At 39.6% G+C, this 25,853-nt stretch overlaps 2 protein-coding genes across 52 annotated transcripts in view; one reads left to right on the top strand and one right to left on the bottom strand.

The window, feature by feature from the left end:
* Positions 1-9,877, bottom strand: part of LOC107036283 (longitudinals lacking protein) — a 131,114-nt gene extending 121,237 nt beyond the window's left edge. For 48 of the 50 annotated variants that reach the window (XR_001460780.2, XM_015254110.2, XM_015254149.2 and 45 more), the window contains exons 1-6: positions 9,690-9,875; positions 6,374-6,569; positions 4,119-4,510; positions 3,430-3,673; positions 3,030-3,210; positions 997-1,134 (exon numbers count right to left, since the gene is read on the bottom strand). Coding sequence is in view for 49 of the 50 variants with exons in the window: in XM_015254110.2 (XP_015109596.1) it covers positions 997-1,134; positions 3,030-3,210; positions 3,430-3,673; positions 4,119-4,510; positions 6,374-6,547 (1,129 nt within the window). In the remaining variant the exon portion in view is untranslated. Of the gene's footprint in view, positions 1-996; positions 1,135-3,029; positions 3,211-3,429; positions 3,674-4,118; positions 4,511-6,373; positions 6,570-9,689 lie in introns of all 50 variants that reach the window. The other 2 variants (XM_015254107.2, XM_015254108.2) reach the window with 2 other exon arrangements.
* A 696-nt stretch (positions 9,878-10,573) lies between these two features.
* Positions 10,574-25,853, top strand: part of LOC107036326 — a 38,819-nt gene continuing 23,539 nt past the window's right edge. For both annotated transcript variants that reach the window (XM_015254240.2, XM_015254242.2), the window contains exons 1-3: positions 10,574-10,984; positions 23,915-24,059; positions 24,762-24,926. In XM_015254240.2, coding sequence (XP_015109726.1) covers positions 10,977-10,984; positions 23,915-24,059; positions 24,762-24,926 — 318 coding nt within the window. In that variant the 5' untranslated portion in view covers positions 10,574-10,976. The remainder of the gene's footprint in view (positions 10,985-23,914; positions 24,060-24,761; positions 24,927-25,853) is intronic.

The following is a 25,853-nucleotide window of genomic DNA, read 5'->3' on the forward strand; positions in this document are numbered from 1 at the left end:
GGGGGGGGGGGGGGGAGGGGGGGCTAAGCCGGCTTTATGGAGCCCAAGGCCAGCGACTTTTCGTGGGAGCGTCTCGACCAAATCGGTCCCCTCATTCCCCCCCATTTTTTTTTCGCAAACTCTCTAGTTCATTAGTCCCCTTTTCATTTCTGACCGTTTCAATCCTTCATTATTTTTTCTTTTGCGCTGACTACGAAGAAACGATTCTCGACAGGCGTCCGGGGGGAAATTTATTTCACGAGAATTTATCTGCTTTTGATTTTTTTATTCACATGGTAACGGGGGGCCCACGGAGTTTTCAAGAGGCTCGTTCTGAGCTGGAGGGCGTTTTCGCCGAGTGAGAGGAGAGAGAGGTGTTTGCGCGTTGAAAGGCCGAGAAATTTTCTAGTTTGTATTTGGAAATGAGCGACTCGGCCTTGCATCACGAGTTTTTTTTTTAATGGATGAAAATTTTGAGATTGGGGGGGAAAACCAGTGACTACGTGCCCTACGTGGAGGGGATTAAATGAAGAAAAGTAAAGAATAAAAACGGTTTTGATGAGATATACTTGCTCTTTCAGAGACCGTGCCACGCTTGAACACCGAGATCACGGTTGAGCCATGTTGCCAGACAGTGAAATTATGAAAAGCCTCGCAACCCTGCGCAATAGGCACTTTTTTCATCCGGCATTGGGATTTTTTTTCACCGAAGTGCTTAGTAAATGAGTCATGAGCTAAACGAAATTTATTTTAAGGACTAGTCTTCAAGTTTTCAATTTTTTTTATTCATAATTTTTTTTTTAATTTAGAATTCCTCATTTATGTAAGCACTTTTTATGATTCAATCTTCATCGCAATGATCTTTTAGTAGAAGTGATTGGGATTTTTTGGATGTTTGGGTGAATTTGAATTTTTAAAATTATGAAAAATGAATTGAGATTTTTTTTTGTGACGAGTTCAAAGTGCCTGTCGTTACGGTTTACGTCGGCGACTGTTAAATGATGAGGATGAGCCTACCTTGAGAGTCGCGATGGGCCTGGGCGGCCTCCTGGGCAGCTAGGAAAACTTCGTCATTAGCCCCAGGGGCTCCAGCAACCGCTCCCACGACGCCACCCGCATTACTTCGATCACCCGTTACGTGCCACGCTGCGAGACCTATTTGTTTCCCCGAGGGAGAGAGAAACAAAATCCAAGGCACAAATCAGTCGAGGAAATACACACGAGAGTTGATTGAGGGGGAAAATGGGAAACCGCGGTGAAAACTGGCCTATCGTTTTTGTGACGTGGCAAGACGTTTATTCAATGTATTCGAGTAATTTCCATAACGTGGAGGTATTACATAACGATGGCAAATCAATCCACTGTACGTCACACGTATAAGGGGAACATTTATCATTTCTTTACAATTTTAGACTTTTTTTTCTTCGGAGAGAAAAATTCCACAGCCGGTAATTGGTATTTTTTTTTGTGAATTATAAAATATGAAACTTTTAATCAAATGGACTTTTCGTCGGTTATTGAATTTGAGAAGTTGAATTTTATTCATTCTATATTCACAGTAAAAAGGAGAAAATCGCAAATATTCCAAATTATGGAATTAATTATTTATTCGTCGAGAGAAAAATTATTCCACAGGCTGTAACTGGTATTTTTCATAAAATATAAAATACCAAAATTTAAATCAATACATCGGATGGACTTTTTATCCTTTAAATTGAATTTCAAAAATCATGTGTTGAATATTCATATTAAAAAAGGAAAAAATCGCGGAAATCCTAAATTATGAAATAAATTATTTCTTCGTCGAGAGAAAAATTATTTCACAGCCTGAGATTGGTATTTTTCCATGAAATTTGTTTGAATAGAATGATAAAATACGAAAAGTGATAGTGGAATTTTTTTATCACGAAAAATCGATAAATTATCTATAATTAAGACATCAAATCGACTTTTCCTCATGAATTGAAATTTAAAAAAACATATGTCCAATAGTTTTTATTAAATTTTAATAAAAATCCACAGGAACTCTAAATTATCCGGGCATTGAACATCAATAATATTTGAAATTTAATGAAATTCAATCAGAATAGTAATTATCACGTTTAGTTCATAAAGACCATTGAACCCTCATGTAAACTACTGCATCCGTCGCCTCCTCACATTAAGTTTCTTGAGATAAAACTGCAATGTCGAACGGTTAATTCCATACATCTCAGACACCTGCGTCGTGCTAACCCCCTGCTGGAGTATAGCATCGAGTGACATCTTGACCGAGTCTAAACTATACTTTCTACCCTGTTTATTAGCGAGAGACTTTAATAATGAGGCAACATCGACCTCTGGACGCGGTATTCTCGGTTTCTTCTTTTTAAAATCGACGAAGTGGGGTGCCCCCTGGGTTGACCGCGCCCCCCCACCTGCAACGAGGAAACCCAAACTCTAGTCTCCGATTTGTTACTCGTTGCTTTTGCTTTTTTTTAAATTTTTTTTGCCATTTTTTAACGCAAAAACTATTTTTTCCCTTCGTATTTTTTGTTATTCATGCTATACTTCAGCTTCAATAGTTTCTTTTCTTTATTTGGTTGATAAATTTGTTAAATTGCAAATGCCACGAATTTTTTCGACGATTGAGAGGATTTTTTGCAATTGAGGATTTTTGTTTGATGCAAATACTTCAAGTTTTCATTTTTTTTTTATTCAGTTGATAAATTATGTCGGTCTAGACGATCTTTTTTCATGAAATGTTTCCTGATGATTTTTCCCCAAACTTCTTCAATGTTTTTTGGAATTTAACTTAGTTTTTATTATTATTTGTAATTCTAAAAAATTTTCACAATTGAAAATTTGTTGATAATTTTTTTGGGTCAAAACATTTGTATTTGCATTGAAGATTCCCTAATCTGATTTTAATTTCTTATTTTTGCTTTCAAGTTTTTATCAATTTATTCGATTTACTTGCCATCGTTATGTTATTTATAAAAACCCAACGCGATTTTGTAATGAAAGTGGAACTGATAATGATGGGTTGAATGAGGAGTGATTAAACTCACCAGGATGTTGACTTGGGTCGTGCGACGAGGGTCCAGCTCTGTTATTATCTTGTTCCATTTCATTGAGGTCATTCATGTCATCGTCCAGTGTCAAGTCTTCAACACTCTCCTCGGGGTCCTCCAGGTACTCGGACTTTGGCTCAATCAGGTTATCTGTGGGTTCAGCCTTTTCCATTGGAATCTGAAAAGATAAATCAATAATTGATTAGACGAGTTCGTTTTTTAATCAGGTTGAGGAATTGTTTCGTGTCTTTCCACACTGCAACGTCACGAGAATTTTCGACAGAGACAGTAGGATAATAACACGAATTTATCTTCCAACGAGCGAAAGAAAACGGCTGATTACTGCAGATCTCTATTAGGCGTTGGTTAAGGATTCGAGAGATTTCCAGATATTTACCTGGTGCATGTCGTCGGCGGGTTTCGTCAGGTGTGTCATGAGTGCTGACTTGCCGACGCCATCTCCAGCCTCTGAGTGTGCCTTGTCATCTCCTACAGGCGTAAGACCAAGTGACGTTATTCCCAATTGCTGGGGTAAGTCACTAGAGTTTGATGCCTCGTGATTATCCATTGAATTGTCGTCACCAACGCTTCTTCTTCTCACTCTCTTTCTCCTTCTGGCAACAGGACTTTGGGAGCCTTCCCTGTAATGACAAATTAATCAATTTATTAATTTATGAATTCATTTTTTAACCACTTAATCCGAGATTAATTCCAAATTGATAAAAATGTCAAATTTAACTGAATGAAAAATCAACTTTTTTTCGTCTCATCAAGAAAAATATCGAGACATTTTCTGTAGAAAATTTTATCAGCTACAAAAAAGCCTCAATATTTTTTTTTTAATGAATGAAAAAATTGTTAAAACTTCAATCGTTTTTTTGTGTTTTGTTAAAAGTCAAATTATATCCATAACGAATCATTTTAGGAAAAAATACCAGAAGACATTTTTTGTAGAAAATGTTGTCAGCTACAAATAAGGTCTGAATGCATTTTACCTTAAAACAAATAGTTTTCGAGATAAAAGACAATTAGAAAAACACAAAATGTAGGAATGGAATAGTATCAGTATTTGTCAACAATTTTTACCTGGAGGAAACGCCTTTGGGTAATTGTGGACTGGCCGAGTCCTCTGGTACATCAGCAACTGAAACATGTGCTACACTCTGCCTAGGAACTTTGCTGTTCTTCTCAATTGTGAGACCGGAAGACGCATGTGGAATGTCTGACAATACAGGCGGTTGTGTTGTTTTCTGTCTCGTGTCTGTTTTGGTGCTGCTGCTGCTGGTACCGCCAGTCTTGCTTTCTGAGAGGCCCTTAATCTGTAGAGACTCGGCCGCTTTCAGTAGTGCTGCCAATTGGTCTTGGGATATATTAACTTCTCCCCTGTACATGTAGTCCATCATGGCCTTTAGCTCCTTAAACTTGACGTCTTTGAGGATGAAGACTGGATGTTTGTCATAGTGCTCGCTAAGAAGGCCCTATTCATAGAGAAACAAAAAAAAACCATTAGTCTTCATTCAGTGTTCGAATTCTTTGGCTTAGAATTTCAGACAACTACTTGGAATGCCTGATAGGAAAGAACCTATTCAAAAAACTGCTTGCAATGTTTCACCAAAATTTAACGGAATTTTATGATTAAAAATTGTAGATTTTGAGGGAAATTTCAATGATTATATTCCATGAAAAATTCATACAAATCAGGAAAATTCAAATGGATATATTCTAAAGTTTTTAATTGATGGAAAATTCTGCGTCATTTGGTTCTGAATATTTCAGTCTCGATTGAAAATTCACGCAAGGTGGGAAATTCTCGTTCTCCTACTGCGAAAAAATACAGAATTTCATTGAATTTCTAGTAAAATTTGAGACTTCACGATTTTGTTCGCAAATTTCAATCTACTTCATACCGTTCATTAAATTTAAATATCCAAAATTTTACTAAATTTTCCGATTCCACTGAAATATCAAGGAACTTCCCATTAAAGATCATTGGAACACCCGTAATTTGATAAATTAAGGATATCCAAGTACTTGGGCTATTTTTTCTTCCGTAAAACGCTTTTCTACGTTTGTAGTCTAAATTTGAATCTCGATATTGAATCGTTAGAAAACATTTTAAAAATAAAAGAAATTATAGTCTACTTTTGGAGGAAAATTGACGAAATAATTAAAAAATTGCAATTTTTGAAACTTACGAGCATTTTCTACAAATAATTTACAAACAATTAATTTTCCACCATAAGAATCATTATTCATACTCCAAATTTTACTAGGAATCGATTTCAAGCTCCAAAAATCAGATTTTCGAAAGTTGAACAATTTAAATTATTAATAAACATCTAATGTTTAAAAAAATTCATTCTACGCAAAATGTAATTTGAATGACAGTGAAAATTCACGATATTTTTCAAATTTGGCTCACACAATGTAATTGACAAATTTGATGATAAAAAATGGTTGAATCTAGAGTGTAATCTGTACCAAACTATAAAATACTTGAATATCCTTAAAGTACAGCTCTATTACTTTGTATTCATGAAACTATTTCATTGACCCAACAATGCAATGATCGAGTCGCCGAAGTAATTTCAGATACAAACGAATAATCGCAGTACACAGAATTCTAAAAAAATCATATGGACGCAGTATTCATTATTCCGCTGAATCTCCAATGAAATCTGCAAATTCGCGATTTTCCCTCTGAATCGGATTCAATCCGCGTCTCCCTCCCTCCTCAACTCTCCCTGAAATTCCGTTTTTTCCCAGCAGTCCATCTCCCCACACCGGAAAACTCCGCGAATTCCCCCTCCCCCCCAGGACTTTGCAAACTTCAACATCCCATCCCAGGGCGAGTGCCCTGGAAACCGGCCATCTTGCTTTCCCTGTATTGATCAGGAGAAACCAGGAGGGGATTTGGGTTTGCCCCCCTTCATCGCCCTCCCTGTACCCCTGTTATTCTCCTCATCTGCGCCCAGCCATGAATTTCTATACCTCTTCACAATCCACCGCCATCTTGTTTCAACATCTATACCTCTATCTCTCTCATCCTCTCTATTTGGTATTGATCTAACTCCTGGCGTACCAGCGGGACAAAGAAGTGGAATACCACCGCTATATCAACCTTTCACCATTTCCCACTCTCTGACTCTCAAAAAAACCTCAATTTACGTTAAACTTTCGTGTCCGGGCCTTAATGACGGCATTTTAATTTCCCCTGATGGCATTTTAATTCGTTTTTCATTGCTTTATTTATCGTGAACAGTTCGGGCTAGTTTATAACGTTCCTCAGGTGATTAATTCAGGAATAAATGAGAAATGAATTGATGAAAAATTGAACTCACCTCAAAGTATGGACTGCACGCGGAGAGGACCACTTTGTGAGCCTTTAGATACTTCCCCTCCGCCGCCAGGGTGCAGTCGACCAACGTGCCGCTCTCCAGGAGTGTGTCGAAGTTTTGTATGAGCGTGCTCTGGTGATTGTTCCACCTTAGGCAGAACTGCTGATCGTCCTCCATATTTCAATAGTTTCCCTCGTTTCTATTATTCCGAAACAAAAAAAAACCGACGAGAAACGTTGATTAATCTCTTCAGTGCTACCTGAATCTCGTTAAGGCTTGCATTAGCACCGCAATAAACCCCAAATAACTCGGAAAATGAATTAATAACGCGAGTAAAAGCTCTGACGACGCGACCCAAGCTTCCAAAATGGCTGTATGATGCAAGCGCGTCCGGATGGTCTGGCCTTTTCCTTTGTGCGTGTCCTACCTAACGGTAACGAAAAACCCAAATGGTGGGGATGATGCGGGAGGACGACGCGCAAGCACTGCGCATGCGCACCATGGAAACTTCGAGCGGCATCTGCGCAATAACGTCGGCGCGTTGGGAAGCCGAAAATGAAGAGAAAAAAAAACGAAGAATAAAAGAAGTCCATTGGGGGAAAACGAAATGTTGGGAATGTTATTCAGGGCTGGGGGCATGTGGCGGCGAGCCCCGGGGCTTTCGCAGGACGAGGGGAACACGTTTGTGAAGTTTGGCGATCTGTTCGGCGGCGAAGCGATGAAACGCTTCCAGTAGATGATTTGACCCTTAGCCGAGTTTTCGAGAAATATCTCGGAATCTGAGGGAGATGGCGAAATTTTCGTTATGACCTTTTTTGTGGAGAAAATTGAGGGCTACGAAAAAGGTCAGCACAAAAATTTCGATATCTCCCCTAGATTTCGAGATATTCGCCCCATGCGCATCGTGGAAACTTCGAGCGGCAGCTGCGCAATAAAGAAGCCGAAAATGAAGAGAAAAAAAACGGAGAATAAGAGAAATCCAATGAGAGAAAACGTAATGTTGGGAATGTTATTCAGGGCTGGGGGCATGTGGCGTCGGCCCCGGGGCTTTCACAGGGCGAGGGGAACGCGTTTTTGCGATTGCGGTGAAATGGTTCCGGTAGATTTAGCCCTTATGCGAGTTTTCGAGAAATATCTCGGAATCTAAGGGAGGTATCAACATTTTCATCATGACATTTTTCGTAGCCAATCGTTTTCTCTACAGAAAAGGTCATCACAAAAATTTCGATATCTCCCTTAGATTTCGAGATATTCACCGAAAACTGGGCAACTGAGGAAATTGACGAAAACCGTTTTACCCCTTCGCTACAGTATTCAAGGAGGAGAGGTCCGATGGGACGCGAAATCAATTGAGCGACTCGCGAAATGCGCAAACGCGATGAGCATTGATCAGGGAGGTGGGGCATCATGCATGCTGAGGACCCCAGTGATAACGCTGAAACGAACGATTGCATAATCTATTTATATTATTATCTCGTGCGGCTATTGCGTCACGGAGGTGAACGAGTAAAACAAAACATTAGTATCGAGGGATCATTATTCTCCGTTCAGTGAGTTCAGTCGTTGCATGATGTTGGGCACGTAGACGAGAAAATGTGGACGGAAAAATGTGAAATAGGGGGGAACTCACACAGAAACGCGCGCGCGCGCGCACCTCTTGCTCGAGGGGGAACACCTCGGGTTTTGTGTACTCAGCATTTCCCCTACCCGCCCCCTCAGGCCACTTCACTTCCCCTCTTTTCCACCGCAACTCCCCTGGAATAAAGCGGCAACGGGGGCACCCAACATGGCCGACAACAGGGTCGTGCCCGTACAAAATGGCGAAAAGCCGAGTGGAAATTCCGAGTTCTCAGACGATCGGATTTTATCGATTTCTCGAGTCAACAATTTCGCGATTTTCCATCGTTTTTTCATCGTGTTTGTCACGTTAGGACTATTAATGGGGCATCGCTAACGAAACTTCACGATAAAAACTGGAAATTCGACAGTTGAGAATTGGGGACGCGCGGGGGGGAACGCTTTCCCGGATCGATAGTTCCCACGGAATTTTTTGGAACTTTCTGCGCGGAATTCCGGGCTTTCGGGGATTTTTTAATGGTTTTTTACACTCACCAAGCTCTGCAAGTATAAAAAGTCCTAATATCACAAACGAGGTAGACGCTAGAACTAGAAACAACACCCTGGGGAAAGCTTCCAACTCGACGTGTGCTCTTTCACCGCTGCCCTTCACGACAATGGCTTACGTACGTTGAACGTTGCTCCGATTCGCCCCACCACCCTTCCTTCCCCACCTTCCGCCCCCCTCTCGACGCGCCACTTTTCGTAGGAAAAAATCCGTGGCAACGCCGGCAACCGACGACAGCGCAACGGTTGCCGCTTGTACTTGTCGGCACAAGTACTACCCGTTTTGCCCCGGCTTTTTTTTCCTGGGGAACACTTTATTCAAAATTTCGAGAAAATTTCGTGAATTGAATTTTTTCGAATAATTTGAGTAAAATTTTGATTTTGCAATTTTTATTTAACTTTTTTTTTTATTTGTTGAAGAAAAAAATCTGTAAATTTTGTTTTTGCTCGCTTATGAAATTTATGATTCAATTTTTAATTCATGAAATTTTTGCGGATAATCAAACAAAATTTTTTTATTCTCAAAATTTCAATATTTCATTATTTTATTTATAAAAAAAACCTGGATATTTTATTTTTAATTCTAATAAATAATTTACGAAATTCCAATTTGAGGTGATTTCACGAAAAAATAAAAAAACAAGAGAAAATCTTGGAAGAGAATAACTTGACAAAAGCGTTGGTTTTTCTCGGAAGAAAAAAAAAATCGTATTTACAATTCAATGAGTCGGAAGAATTCCCAGAATTAGAGATCCATTCTGAATACCTCGGCCCATAAAATAAATAACAAAGCCCGGAGACCGATGCAGAAATAATCACATGTCGCTAGATTTCGTTCCGAAGATTTGCATAGTAGAGGCAAACGGCGATCGGCGTACAGTAATGGCGGCCGATGTGGCCTCGGTAGTACAAAATGGCGAAAATTTTCGGCAAAAGCGCGACGGGAAAAGGCTTTCCCCAGCCCCAACTTGCGGAAACCCCCGTAAAATCCCTGAAAACCCCCGGAGAAAGCCGACGACCCCAATAAAACCGTCAATTGCCCCCGCAAACTGAATTTTCCCCAAATAACGACCACCGGAAAACCCGAGGTAGAAGGGACGCCACGGCTCTCCCAACAGCCGCAATCCCCGGAAAACAAGTCGCCACGACCGCAAGCCCCCCCGTAAAAATCTACTAAACAAATGACAAAACTCACCTAATGTTGGCACAGTCTAAATATCACAAGAGGAAAATTCTCGAAGGAAAAACTACGCGCTCCGGTGAAAAGTCCGGTCCCTCAGCGTGCACTATCCGAGCGTCGTGGATGCTTTTTACACAATGGCGATGGTCTCTCCTGTGCGTAACGATCGACGACGAATGCCGAAGTGCCAGCCGACGGCTGAACGGAATATCGGGAAGGCCCGAGTGGGCAGACGCGGCGCAGTGTTACCGCAAAAGCGTCTCTGCGCATTTTATGCGACGCGGTGGGGTTGAGAGGGCTCAGAGGCGTCTCAAGCGCCAAAAAACCCAGCCCCCCGGGGCCCGTCCGTCGCCAGCGATGGCTCAACCCCGGAAAATCGCAAATCCGCCGGAAAACCCAGAGCAAAGCTCAACGCAAAAATTGAAGAAATTGAACGAGGCGGAAAAAAAATATTTCCTGCGCGGAAAAATTGGGGGAAAAATGTCGCGGAGATGTCGGGCCTCGGCCCTGTCTCAACAAGTAGTCCACGCGTGCCATTGGCCCCCGATGATTCAGCGGTGCGCGTGGGGGAAGGCGTTGGTTTCCGTTCAGCCCCGCAATCGCCACTTCCCGGTGGCCTGCGCAGCCCGCGGGAGAGGCGAAAGGAGCTTCTCGCGCGGGAGAAGTGGAAAGCCGGGAAGAGAGAGCCCCCCCCCGCCGCCGCCGCGGCTCGAGAGGAAGAGGAATACCGAGGTCCACAACAAAATCGCTTAATCGCTTTGCGCCACCGTTCGTCTGCGCTGCTGCGACCGTATACCACCGGCAAAAGCCCTCCCCCCCCCCGGCCTGGTACGAAATAAAAATCATACCAGCAACCCGCGAGTCCTCGCAGCGCGCTAAAACACACAACCACTCGACGCTGGTATCGCGTCGCGTGTGCGTTGCACCTAGAATCAATCCTGATTATAATTTATTTGGTTTAAAGTCGAGTTTTCGGTGGTCATTGGATCGATTAGAGGGTTCATCCGGGCTTTCGCGGGCTTTTTACTGCGCGATTGACAGCTGTCACGAGTGTCATTGTTATTTTCGTGACTATGGGAGACTGAGGGAATGACAGTTGACTTTTAACAGTGAAATAGACTGATTCAGTGAATGTTGGGACTTTATTATTGCTGATGGTGTCGATTTGTTGTCTGGATTTCATTGGATTTTTAATATCGCTCGGTGACGTTCGTTGGAGCGGGCCCATCGGGCCCCAAATGTTTTGAATTGGTACTGTTCATCCTCACGGTTTCGCACTCGAGCTGACTGTTCACCGGGGTCATGGTAAGGTACGAGAAATTCAACAAACAGTTAATGATTTATCAGTGTCAATTGTTGTCGATTTTTAGGGAAATTAAATTGCGTGAAATCGCGCGAATGTGACATTATAACCTCGAACTGGCGCGCGCTTTAACTGGTCACTGCGGGTTTGACAGTTTGCGAATGGGGGAGAACGTGGATTTGTTTTGGTATTAAAAGCCAAGGGGACACGAGGTACCGGATGACGCGCGAGAATTCAAATTACTTTCATTCAATTAATCGGTAATTAACGGGCTTTCAGGGAGTACCCAGGGCTCCTCGCGAATGAGGTGATGACAGCCCAATGTTCATGATAATGTCTCGGAACATTCCCCTGAAAATTCGCCGATGAGAAAAAAACCCCTTTATAAATGCAAAAATGCGAAATTTCATGGGAACATGTTTTTAGGTTTTTCTCTCCCGCCTTTGACGCTCACTCCTCCCTCATTATTCCCAGCTCCTGCATCCGACCCATCGGATAATTCACAGAAACGCAGAATACGACACTGAAGCGAGAGGAAAAATATCTCATCATGCTTTTTTATTTCCCTCTTTATTTTTTATTTACTCCTGATATTGAGCTGAGGTTTCAATGAAATATTCTCCTTTGATTCTCGCATATGCATTTTCCACTGGGCATTCACACAACTTTTCTCCCCCCNTTCTCCCCCCCCCCCTGGTGTATACCGCCCGCGTTCTCTCGTGGTGATAAAGAGAAATGCTGCCTAGAAAGCAGGTCTTGACTTGAATCTAGGCCAGTACCGCTGGCCCGACATACACATTCTCCACAATTTTACTGCTCCTTCTCGCCTGGCCTTGCTCGCTCACCTCGCTCACAGGCCTCCACCTCGTGAAATCTCCATTCCAACAATTTTTTTTCCAACAATTTGTTTATAAAAAATCAATGAATAATGCATGAAAATGATGGGACGCTGAGGTTTAACGAAGGAAAATCGAGGGACTGAGTCATATCTCTTGGATTTCCAATCGAATCGCGATGTGTATCAGACTCTCTAGCTTCGCCTTTCTTGTCTCTGTCATTTTCTCTTTTGTCCCCTCTCCCCCGCCACCCTCCCCCCTCTTCCCCTCCGCCAACATCCTATACTCTGTTCTGTTCTGTTGGTTCTTTCCCTCGATTCCCCTCGCCCCCTTCCGCAACCGACACTTTTATCTCCTCTCGTATTTTTTTGCCTCTCGCCTCCACCTCTACGTCTTACGTGCAATAGTGGTACATCTACCGTTATTCATCCGGATGTCCCTCCGGTTCCTTCATTCCATTGGTGAATAAGACCCCCTGATAAAAGTAACAATGTCAAAATTGTTTTGCTCACTTCCACTCTTCGCCTTCATTTCGGTATTGAGTATTTTTGGCTGGCGAGTGGAGGCTTTGTAATCGTTCAAATTTAATTTTTGGATGAACCGCGATTTAACCGAGCGAAACGAGGCCCAATGATAAAACATGTTGTTCGATACGCGGCCGTGGAGAACTTTTCGAACCTCATACGATTACAGGACGAGCCGAAGGCGAGTCAGGCGAGGCGAGATGATTTTCAAGACGAGTAAACGAAAGGACACTTTTCGTCACGGGGTGAACGTAGCAGCGGTGTCAAAATAGTATATTTCGTAACGAGTGCAAAAAAGTGTTTTTTGGCGAGTGGGACTCGCCTTCGGCTCGTGATATAATCCCACGAGCTAAAAAACATTTTTTCACGAGTTACGAACAATATTTTTTGACACTGCTGCTACGTTCACCTCGTGTCGAAAAGTGCCTTTTCGTTTACTCGTAAACGAAAAGTCTTCTCGTTTACTAGTAAACGAAAAAAGGCACAGTTCGCCACTCGTTGAACGTAACATCACTGTCAAAAACTATTGTTCGACACATGTGAGACAGGAATTTTCAGCTCATGTGATTGGCAGCTCGTATCACTCGTATCGAAATATACTATTTCATCACAATGTGGCGGAAATTGGACTTTTAGGCACGCGGAGCGTGCCGAAAAGTTCACTTTTCGTCACAGCGTGATGAAAAAGCCATTTTCAATTAACATTTCATCCCAGGGCTGAGATGAGACAGAACTGTAAAAAAGACAATCGGTTGAATAGAAGAAATGGATAACAAGAATAATGATGATGGTAGCATTCAATTAAGTTGAAAATCTGACAAAATTATTTTTTAAAAAATCTTACTCAATTTAGTAACATTAAATAAACAATTAATTATAAATGCTAGAAGGAAATGATGTGCAAAATAACCATTCAGAAGCATACTGCTAATTTATTAGCAAAAATAACTACACTGTATGCAATACAAGAGCAATCTTCCACTTGTTTTTTAATATTTTTTATTCTCCTTTCAAGACAAGTTTTTACCTCTCATTTTATCCTTGATCCTTCTACCTCTCCCACCTACTTTCTGCTCATAGACCGTCTAATATGGGTATAGTACAGTTCTCTCTCTCTCTCTCTCTCTCTCTCTCTCTCTCTCTCTCTCTCTCTCTCTCTCTCTTTCTCTCTCTCTCGGGCAACCCCTCCTCCACCTCTCGCCTTTCACCCGCCACCCACATCCTGGTATAACTGAGACGAAGAAGAGTGTTAAAAATAAAAAAAGGAGGCAAGGGAAACCCGTTCAACACTGACATTTTCCCTTCTCCCCCTCGGGTTTCTCATCGCAATAGCAGAAGAAAGAGGGGAGGGGGGAAATATCAAACGAAATTTTCGATTTCTTTTTCTTCTATTTTTTATCTCCTCTCCCCCATTCCCTCGCCACCTTTTTTCCCTTCTTCTCTCGTGCTCTTGCGCATTCCCCCTTATCTCTCGAGTTTCTCATTGTCCGTGTAGGTATAACGGCCATCTGTCCCCCCAGCTTTTTCATCCTACGCTTTCATCCCTTCGCCTACGTTCACCGCTTCTCACAAAGAGAGCTCTCCTCTTATCCACCGTCCGCTCTCACCCACCCGCACACGCGGTCCTCCCTTATTCCCTTATATACGTCTCTGCATTTTCCCTCCTATTCGTTCTCTTCTCTTTCCCTCGACGCAACGTCTCACTGTCGGATTCACTGGGGGCTGCCTTCTTCGTAGAGACGAGAAAAGCTAGGGAACCCCTTGCGAGAGAAACCCATTTCCACCCCTTTTCTTCTCTTATTCCCTGCCAACCCACTCTACACACACACACGCACACACACGCACACACACACACACATACACACGGCATGCTGTACTCGTTTCCTCTATATCCTTTCACGGAGATAAAAATTCTCCTTTCTCAACGGGTGCAGAACAGAACAGAAAATCATCTTGGGAATGGGGAATAAATCTCAAATTTCATTTTTCACTCGAAGAAAAATCTCTCCAACTCTCATGTTTTTTCTTTTTTTTTTCTTTTGGGGTTTTTGGAGTTCTAGGTGAAGAGAGAAATATGTGAAAATTATTATTGTTATGGAATTTTCACTAGAATTTCAGTTAAAATTTTTGAAAATCATTATAATCGTGTAAAAAAAAAAGATATTTTTTAAGTTGTATTAAATACTTTTTAAATATCAAATTAGTGAATAAAATCCTGTGCGATAATTTTCAAATAATAATAATAATAATAATAATAGTCGTTGAAAATTGAAATGGATTAATCAATTCTCGACTCAATCTCCCAATAAATTAGTCTCAATCAGATTTTTTCATTTCACTTTATCAAGAAAAATACATCTCCCTGTATTCTTCCATGCAATCTCATCCTTCTCCTTTGTTCCTATTATTCATTACTATTTTAATGCCTCCAGTAACCCACTGAAAGCCCAAGCACCGTGTTGCCCCTGGCAAAGGGGTTTGAACAAAGGCGAAAAAACCTTGTTACACCCTCGCCTTCATCCAAAACAGTATCATCCAAAACACCATCTCTCTCTGCAGTGTGCCTTAACACGCGCGACCTTGAGCGCCAGATCACGTCACCCTTCACAGTACAGGGAGCTCTCTACTGCGCAATATATGTATATATATCTCTTCTTCCCCCCACGATACATAATTTTTTTTCCTCCCGCAACAACCCTTCGACATACACAGAGAAATTTATTTACTAGTTGTTATCTATTATTTACCAGTCGGCCAATTTCCACAACTAGTTGTTGAAAAAAATTAATTACCAACCAGTTACTGAATTTCAACAACTAGTTGATGAATTTCAACTAGTTGGTGAAATTTAACAACCAATCGTTGAAATTCATTTGTGTCATCAACTAGTTGTTGAAAAAAATTAATTACCAACTAGTTACTGAATTTCAACAACTAGTTGATGAATTTCAACTAGTTGGTGAAATTTAACAACCAATCGTTGAAATTCATTTGTGTCAACAACTAATTGGTGAACTTCAACAATTAAAGGTTGAAGTTCCCAAACCAGTTGTTGAAATTCATCAACTAGTTGTTGAAAAACATGAATTATCTATCAATTAGTGAATTTCAACAACTAGTTGATGAATTTCAACTAGTTGGTGAAATTTAACAACCAATTGTTGAAATTCATTTTTGTCAACTACTTGTTGTTGAATTTCAACAACTAGTTGATGACACAAATGAATTTCAACGATTGGTTGTTAAATTTCACCAACTAGTTGAAATTCATCAACTAGTTGTTGAAAAAAATTAATTACCAACTAGTTACTGAATTTCAACAACTAGTTGATGAATTTCAACTAGTTGGTGAAATTTAACAACCAATTGTTGAAATTCATTTGTGTCAACAACTAATTGGTGAACTTCAACAACTAAAGGTTGAAGTTCACAAACCAGTTGTTGAAATTCATCAACTAGTTGTTGAAAAAAATTAATTACCAACCAATTACTGAATTTCAACAACTAGTTGATGACACAAATGAATTTCAACGATTGGTTGTTAAATTTCACCAACTAGTTGAAATTCATCAACTAGTTGTTGAAAAAAATTAATTACCAACCAATTACTGAATTTCAACAACTAGTTGATGAATTTCAACTAGTTGGTGAAATTCAACAACCAATTGTTGAACTTCATTTTGGTCAAAACCTAATTGGTGAACTTCAACAACTAAAGGTTGAAGTTCACAAACTAGTTGCTGAAATTCATCAACTAGTTGTTGAAAAAAATTAATTACCAACCAATTACTGAATTTCAACAACTAGTTGATGAATTTCAACTAGTTGGTGAAATTTAACAACCAATTGTTGAAATTCATTTTTGTCAACAACTAATTGGTGAACTTCAACAACTAAAGGTTGAAGTTCACAAACTAGTTGCTGAAATTCATCAACTAGTTGTTGAAAAAAATTAATTACCAACCAGTTACTGAATTTCAACAACTAGTTGATGAATTTCAACTAGTTGGTGAAATTTAACAACCAATTGTTGAAATTCATTTGTGTCAACAACTAATTGGTGAACTTCAACAACTAAAGGTTGAAGTTCACAAACCAGTTGTTGAAATTCATCAACTAGTTGTTGAAAAACATGAATTACCTGTCAGTTAGTGAATTTCAACAACTAGTTGATGAATTTCAACTAGTTGGTGAAATTTAACAACCAATTGTTGAAATTCATTTTTGTCAACAACTAATTGGTGAACTTCAACAACTAAAGGGTGAAGTTCACAAACCAGTTGTTGAAATTGATCAACTAGTTGTTGAAAAAAATGAATTACCAACAAGTCACTGAATTTCAACAACTAGTTGATGAATTTCAACTAGTTGGTGAAATTTAACAACCAATTGTTGAAATTCATTTGTGTCAACAACTAGTTGTTGAAATTCAACAACAAGTAGTTGATGAAAATGAATTTCAATAACTAATTGCTGAAATTCACCAATTACTTGGTAATTTTCAACAACTGGTGGGTGAACTTCAACAACTAGTTGTTGAAATTGACCAACTAATCGTTGAAATTAGCCAACTGGTTAATAATTAATTTTTTTCAACAATTAGTTGATGAAATTTAACAACTAGCTGTTGAAATTCATTTTTGTCAACAACTAGTTACTGAACTTCAACAACTAATTGGTGAATTTCACCAACGAGTTGATGGAATTCACCAAATAATTTTCTCCGTCTATCATTCCCTTCTTCCACATTTCTTCATCATTCCTTACTCTGCCATCGGGAAAAGGGACCGCGTATCGCGCGGCGATTGGAATATTTCATTACGAAATCATTGTTTTTCCATTCCTTCTCTATCTGCGAATGATCGGAGATGAAGCAAATTGGTTTCGACGAAGGAGAACAGGTGAGAGGCGTCAAATGGAGAATGTTACGCGTGACGCGAGGAGAAACGCTTCGAGTGCTAGTGTTTGCTCGGTGGGGTTTATCGAGAGGAGGTGAAGGAAGAACCCGGAGAAAACGAAGGGCAGACTCCACGGGAATGCATAGCGGTACTGTTATGCCTTACGGTATATTATTGCTCCGGCAATGTTGAGGACGGAAATTAGGACTACTTTGACACGCTTCCGTGGCCACTTTGCTCCTCATTCATCGCTTTCCTTTTTTCCTATTTTTGGTTTCGGGTTTAGGTTTCTAAATATTGGTTATTATTCGGTCTGTTTGTAGAAAGTAATTGATGATTAAGATTCTGGAGGCGATAAGGTGTTTCGGAGGTCGAGGTTCTTTTTTTATTGAGGGAAGGACAGTATAATAAAATATTGTATTGCAGTAAATTTCAAACGTTTAAGCAACTGGAAGACGGGAATTCCCCAATTTACGTGACTTTTCAATGATGAGATGAATGTTTAAGAATATATTTACCCGAAGGGTGGGAGTGTTTTTATTTTTATTCATTTGTATACGATAATTGAACTGAAATTTATAGCTTTCATTAATTTTCTCATAAATTTTTTAATTTTCAATGACAAAAATCTTTGAAATTAAAAAAATTAACTATTGTAGATGAAATCTGCACAACTTCCTGCAGAAATTCATGTTGTGAAAATGATGAAATTTCAGGTAAATATTCCCCCAATCACCTCATTCATCCTTTTTTCCCATTCTTGTTTGCGGTTTTATTTCTCTGGATATATTGCTCATTATTAAAATATTATACTGGAAGAGGAATGAAATTCAATGAATTGGGAATTCCCCAATTTACTTGACTTTTCAATGATTTTTTATATAAATTCACCAAAACCATTCCATAACACCTATTCCATCCTCTCCCGGGAATAAACTCTCGACCCTCCTCATTATGTATTTTCATTTCATCCGTGGAACCGAGAAACTTATTCTGCCAATTCGAAGACGAATGGAAAACTCGGGATGAAAGTTGTGCGATATCTGCACCGATGCAGTTGGAAGTTGTAAAAAATTAACGAAGTGGGAGAGACGGATGGCGAGTGGGAGAATGGTTTGTCACTCGTGTAGAAAGTATTATTTCTAACCGCGGTATGTGGGGTAAATGTGGATGGAGGAATCTTTATTTACTGTACGTGGTTTGGAATATTTGTCCATTAGATGGTTAGAAATGGTACGTTTAAAGGATTGTAATAGTCAGCTGATAGGATTCTCCATCCTGTCTAACGCCCCCCATTTCGTTCTCAAATTAATAATAAAATATGAAACCCATTGAAATTTAGAAGAAAATGGATAGATTTAATAAACTCTCTTAACACGCATCATTCAATTAATGTTTTCTTATTCTTCTCTACGTAAATTTTTGGATTCAATTCAGGAAGTTTGAATTCAAAACAAAAACATAAAATAGAATTAATCACAACATCTTGTGATTACAAAATTTTCACTCTCTTATTATCTTTTCATAGAATAGATGATATTGAATTTATCAAAATTTTGATAATCATTGTTTTAAATTTATAATGATAAATAATAAAGTAGAAAAAAAAGTCAACGGTGCATAGAACAGAACAGTAAAAAACCCGGAGTATTTGTTTGAATTTTGCTCCCTGGAAAAGACCTTCCAGTCTCCCTATCCCCCGCAGCGTAGAAGCACTAAGCTCGCCGTTGCTATTCTCCTCTTCAAAAAGGAAAAAAGGAAAACACGAGAATGAAAAAGAGAAAATTTTGCATTTTTACTGTTGAAATTCCCTGCAATTTCAGTGGAGCTCTAATGCGATAAAAATTTCCAAGGGATGTAACTGGAAATTCCGGCCAAAAATAATCATTATTGCATTCTCCGATATTTCTTTTTAAAAAATAGAATCCTTTTGCGCAGAACAGAACAGAGCAGGGAAAATCCCGGAGATTTGCTCGAGTTTAGATCCCTGGAAAGGACTGTTTTCCTCCTTCTCGTAAAAGTAAAAAAAAAGGACAACGCGAGAATAAAAGGCAAAAGATTTTTATTTTTATTGTCGAAATTCCCTGCAATTGCAGTGGAACTCCACTGCAACAAAAATTTCCAAGAAGGACAACCGGAAATTTCAGCCAAAAATGTTAAACATAAATGTTAAACTTTTGCTCATATTTTCTCCAAACAAATTCAATATTTCCCAGAACAACAGTGAAAAGCCCGGAGTATTTGCTTGAGTTTTGTTCCCTGGAAAAGACCTTCCCTCTCGCTTGCAGTATTCTTCTTCTATTCTTCTTTTCGTAAAAGTAAAAAAAAGGGAAAACGCGAGAATACAAAGAAAAAGATGAAAAGATGAATTTTAGTGTCGAAATTCCCGGCAATTGCAGTGGAACTCCACTGCGACAAAAATTTCCAAGAAGTACAACCGGAAATTTCAGCCAAAAATGTTAAACATTACTTTTGCTCGTATTTTCTCCAAACAAATTCAATCTTTTCTCAGAACAGAACAGAACAGTGAAAAGCCCGGAGTATTTGCTTGCGTTTTGTTCCCTGGAAAAGACCTTCCTCTCGCTTGGAGTATTCTTCTTCTATTCTTCTTTTCGTAAAAGTAAAAAAAAGGGAAAACGCGAGAATACAAAGAAAAAGATATGAATTTCAATGTCGAAATTCCCTGCAATTTCAGTGGAACTCCACTGCGACAAAAATTTCCAAGAAGTACAACCGGAAATTTCAGCCAAAAATGTTAAACATTACTTTTGCTCGTATTTTCTCCAAACAAATTCAATCTTTTCTCAGAACAGAACAGAACAGTGAAAAGCCCGGAGTATTTGCTTGAGTTTTGTTCCCTGGAAAAGACCTTCCTCTCGCTTGGAGTATTCTTCTTCTATTCTTCTTTTCGTAAAAGTAAAAAAAAAGGGAAAACGCGAGAATACAAAGGAAAAAATTTGAATTTTAATGTCGAAATTCCCTGCAATTGCAGTGGAACTTCACTGCGATAAAAATTTCCAAGAAGTGCAATTGGAAATTTCCTCCAAAAATATTAAACATTACTTCCGCCCCCCAATTTCTCCAAAAAATCACTCCTTTCCCTCCCCATAACAGAACAGAACAGTGAAAAGCCCGGAATATTTGCTTGAGTTTTGTACCCTGAAAGACCTTCCAGTCTCCCTATCCCCTGCAGGGTAGAAGCACTAAGCTCGCAGTTGCTATCCCCCTCTTCGTAAAAGTAAAAAAAAAAGGAAAAACGCGAGAATGAGAAAGAGAGAGATAAAGCGCTAAGGAACGTCGATAACGTTGGAAAAACGTAAAAGTCAGGAGTAGGTGGAGTAAGAGGTGGGTGGGAGAGGAGGAGAAAAAGGGTGCATGTACGAGGGAGTAAAAAGGATGAAAAATAGAAGGAGGAGGTAAAGCCCCGTGGCCTCGGAAACTTCCACCGAGAAGGAAGAAATGAGGGGAGAAGACAGACGAGAAGAGGTATAAAAAGAGTATTAAAAAAAGAAAATACATAAAAAGAACGGAGGGAGGATGAAGGATGAAGGAGTTTTGCGGGAGTTGGTAATGCAGAAAGAAGGAGAGGAGAGGATGTAAAGAAGTGATGGGGTCAGAGGGGCGCAGGGGCGGGGGCAGGAGGCGAGAGAGAGAGAGGAAGAAGGGAGGGATGAGGTGCTGGGGGATAAAGAGAAAAGAGAAGCCCAGAAAAAGGGGGCCACGAGAAAATAGCGTCTTTCGTTCATGTGTGTGAGCGATGCTTCGATGGGAAAGGGACGTCCGAAGAGCAAATGGTAACTGGAGAACGAGGGGAAGAGGAAGAGCACTCATACGGACACAATGTGTGCACACGTGACCCTCGTTTTATTTTTCTCTCTCCCACACGGCTTTCGGGGGAAAGGAGAGACGGCGGAAGGAAACGCGAGAGGGAGAGAGAGAGAGAGAGACTAACGAAAAGTGTGAGGAGGAAAAATGCCGCTGTCGGCGGATATTTTTTCGGAATTCGTTGGGCTGTACACTGTTGGAATATTATTCCTGAAATTTTAAGTGGAAAATCTTGAAATTTTTAACAATCACTCGTTCACACGAAATTTTTGTGTATTTTGCTATTGGAAAATCAGTTGAATTCTGGAGGTTTCAATGGAATTGCAATTTTCAGGCCCACGTGGTTATAAAAGTTATTGAATAATTTCAATAACTTTCATCCACGAAAATTTCCACGAAAATTCAAATTCGCATTTTTTGTTTTTTTTATTTTTAATAATAATACGAATAATCATAATAATGAAAAGTAATAATTATAAAACTGAAAAATCAATTATTTGAAATAATAATAATTCTTTTCAGTAAAATATACTAATAGTTTTTTACGCGAATAATAGTTTTTATGCGAATTGTTGTAGAAGCAACATTTTTCCAGAATTTTCAATCCACTGAAAATTCCGTGGGATGTGATGTTCAATTTTCCCAATGACTTTTAAAATTCTAGATGTCATTGAAATATCAGTGATAATCTGAAATAGAAAATGGACTCCATACATTCCATGAACGGTTTGATCTTAAATTGAATTCAAATTCGCAACATTGAGAATTCAAGTGCAACTATTACTTAATATTCAAAAAATTTCTAACAGTATAGACACTGTTAGAAAAAACGAAATTTCATGGACAACTGACTACTAATTTTCAGGCCATTAACACAGAATGCGATTTAGGGGAAAAAAAAGTCATGAAATTTCACGTTTCACTGAAACTTCAGTAAAATTCCAGAATTTTAAACAGTATAAAGACGAGAATTCCTTAATTCATTTAAATTTCAGTGAAATTGCATTGAATTTTCACTGAAATCTGAAATTTCATTATTTTTTCCCACTAAATCGCATTCAGTGTCACTGTCCTAAAAATTCAAAAATATATTTACCAGAATTCTCTAGTTTTCTATTAATTTTCAGGTATAATGCAACTGAAATGAACAGTTCCCTTTGATTTTTCCCCGAAATTCTCAATTTTCAATGACGAAATTCCTTGAAACTCCAGTAGTAATCAAATTAAATAAAAATTTCCGAAAGTACTGGGAATTTCAGACGAAAATTTCCACCAGAGTACACGGATTTTCTTGTTGAAGAGTCTTGTACTTGGAAAAGGGGATAAAAGGGGCGAGGAAAACCCGAGACGATCCTCGCAGAGAAGAGGAAAAAGGAATGGGGGAGGGGCTGCTTTCGAAGGAGTTGGGTCTCTAGACGAAGAGGGATGACTCGCTTTTTCCCTCTCGGGTCGAACCGAGTCCAACGGAAAGCCCTTCGCCCACCCGATTTTCTTCCCCTCATCCATTCCTTTTTCCTTTCTCCACGCAGACAAAGGATTTGCGAGTGCTCCCGCATTATGGAGAATATGTTTGTTGATGGAACGAAATTAATGCCGTTGCTAGAATCACGGGTATTTTCAGCCACAGGAGAGACATTTTTCCCATGTATTGTTAATGTGTCCCCCCCCCCGGGGGGGGGATTGGAAAATTGGCGAATTCGTTGAGAATTTCAGAAGCCCGGAAAATCGATAAACCGACCCGGTGATATTCCATTTTCAAACCCACAATTTAAACAAATTAAACCGAGAGACCACGAAGATATGGATGAAGTATAACAGGTTGAGAGATGTCGTTAACACTTCTCGCTCTCGTTATCAAGACTACAGTATACAGTTAACCCAATTTCGCGATACACCAGACGTTTCACAAATAGAGTGAAAAATATATCGTTTAAATAAAAATCAAATTTCATTTGAATAAGTGAGAGGTGAGGACGAACAAGTGCAAAAAAAAGTGTATAGTTACACAGTTTGAAGCGTCATTGATCCAATTCCTCCTGGCAATGAATAATTGAGACATTCTGAGACGTCGGTAGACGTTCGGATACAAAAGGAGGGGAAAAAAATGAGAAACGAGTCGCGCCAAGTCGAGAATAAGAGGAAAGAGGAAAAAAATTACCATCCGGAAAAAAAATAACAGTCGCGGCAGAGAGAGAGAGAGAGAGAGAGACGGGGATCGGAATGGGAGGGAACGGCGGGCGAAAAAGAAGAGGAAGAAAATGGAGCTTAGACTGTCCGTTATCGTTGTCGCGTCTAAGCACCTGATAAAAGTCCGTGTGTCTACGGACAGATAACGCCGAATAGCCGGTATAAAGTGTCGCATAGATAGAGAAAGATAAAGAGCGGTTCAGGGAACAGGTGAAATTGCTGGATACAAGACCAACGCCCGACGAATAAAGCACTCGATAGCGTGTCATCCTGCGACCGCAAGTGATTATTCTCGTGAGGACGTGACGAGTGTTTAACCTGCGTGTTATATTCCTGGGGATTTGCATGAGGGAGAGAAAGAGAGAGAGAGAGAGAGAGAAGAGAGAGTTGAAGTTGCTGGGAAGTGGAACACCCTGGCTAATCGATTCCTGGTAGCTTTCCACCGGGACTCCCTACTTTATCAGCCTTCGAAGGATATTAGGTCCTTGGGCTCGTCGCATGCCACTTCCGCTCTTCACACCGCTATTTCCCTTTTGTTTATATTTTTCTTCATGAATTATGACTGAATTTCCCCGCTACTGCGGCACTCATTACAGGTATTTTCATTAGCAATTACGTCATTCGTGATTTATTTATTAATGATTGTGATTGTTCCGGTGGTGTCCAGCGGAGGGATGGCCGGGCAGCACTACTGCCTGCGGTGGAACAACTACCAGTCGAACATGACATCTGTTTTTCACCAACTACTTCAGACTGAAGCCTTCGTGGACGTCACACTCGCCTGCAATGAGGCCTCGCTAAAGGCGCACAAGGTAGGCTGCATTTAATTTGTTGAGGCGGGGGGGAATTATGAAGATGATTGGAAATTTTTTTCGCTTTACAAATCGTCTTCGTCTTTGAATCTCGGAAAATTTCACGATTTTCACGGAAATTTCATCTGAACAGATTTTTCATTTTTAATTTTGGACCAAAAATTAATGTTCAGTTGAAAATTAATTCTGTTTAACCATTTGATGATGTTTTTTTTCTCCTGAATGAAACCCATTGTCACCCAACGTTACTCTTCTGAAAATTCTTACTGAACTGCTCGTAAAATTCAAATTTTTTTCGTGTTCGAATCTCGGAAAATTTGATGATTTTCACGGAAATTTCAGCTAAACATATTTTTCATTTTTAATTGAGCGCAAATTCGGGGCATTTTTGGGCCAAAAATTGAAGTTCAGTTGAAAATTAATTCTGTTTTCTCATTTGATGATATTTTTTTCTCCTGAATGAAACCCATCGTCGACCTAACGTCACTCTTCCGAAAATTCTTCCTGAACTGCTCGTGAAATTCCAATTTTTTTGTTCGCAAATAAATTATGAGAATGGGGAAAACCGAGATATTGCACGGACTATCTCGCGATATCTCGACTCGCGAAGTCTTATCGCGTGTGGATGCAACGAGTGACGTAATTCCACAATCTCCGGACAATCAGAGGTGAATTCTCACTCGTGGTATTTTGATTTCGCAGGTGGTTCTGTCGGCCTGCAGCTCGTACTTCAAAAAGCTGCTGCTCTCGAATCCCTGCAAACATCCGACAATCATAATGCCCCAGGACGTGTGTTTCAATGATCTCAAGTTTATCATTGAATTCGTTTACAAGGGCGAGATCGACGTGTCCCAGGCGGAACTGCAGGTGAGAGAAATCTAGCCCAAGTGAACATTCTTTCGTTTTACCCGCGCACTCGGGCCGTCACGCTCTCCCTCTGATGCTCGATATCACTTGTGGGGATCGCGCGAGGTTTCTACGTCGATTCGTTAGCACGAGGGGTCGGTAAAGGAGGGAATGGACTTTATCGCTGATCGGGTTCGGGTTTACTTTGATTTCCCCATTTGATGGGCATTAAGGATATCCAAGTATTTGGCTATTTTTTCTCCATTGAAATGATTTTCTATTTTTAAAGTCGAACATCAGAGCTTTCATTTGAGCCCCATTTGATCCTAAGTTCCCGGATATTTTGCAATGATTTTATTATTTAAACTTTACAAGTCAGAATTTGAATCTCGATATTGAACAGTTAGAAAATATTTAAAAAATCTGGAAAAAAATAGAGTTCACTTTTAGAGGAAGTTTGATGAAATGACTAAAAAGTGCAATTTTTGAACATTATGAGCATTTTCTGTAAATAATTTATAAACAATGATAAAAATCATTTGTGTGGAATCGTAAGCAATTTATTCATATTCATAGTTTTATCAAAAATTAATTTTATCCCTAAAAAAATGAGGTTTTCAAATGTTGAAAAAATTTCAATTTTTCATTTAGAAACAACGAATGTTTACAAAAATAATAATTATGGGCAAAATGTCATTTAAATGACACTGAATATTCATGCAATTTAATTGACAAATTTGATGATTGAAAAAGTTAAATTTATGATAAAAGATACATAGTCCACACGCAATACCCCCTTCCCGTGTGCACTTCTAGTGCGGTAAGGTTTTGAGGTGTTTTCTTATGTTTTCGGATATGAGAAATCCGAATCCGGTGGTATTTTTTATGTAAGTGCGTGCAATTAATAGTTATAAACAAATTAAGTGGTTTTTTTGATGATTTTTTTTT

Source organism: Diachasma alloeum, unplaced genomic scaffold (assembly GCF_001412515.2).
Source record: "Diachasma alloeum isolate Michigan unplaced genomic scaffold, Dall2.0 Dall_scaffold_00208, whole genome shotgun sequence".
Taxonomy (NCBI): domain Eukaryota; kingdom Metazoa; phylum Arthropoda; class Insecta; order Hymenoptera; family Braconidae; genus Diachasma; species Diachasma alloeum.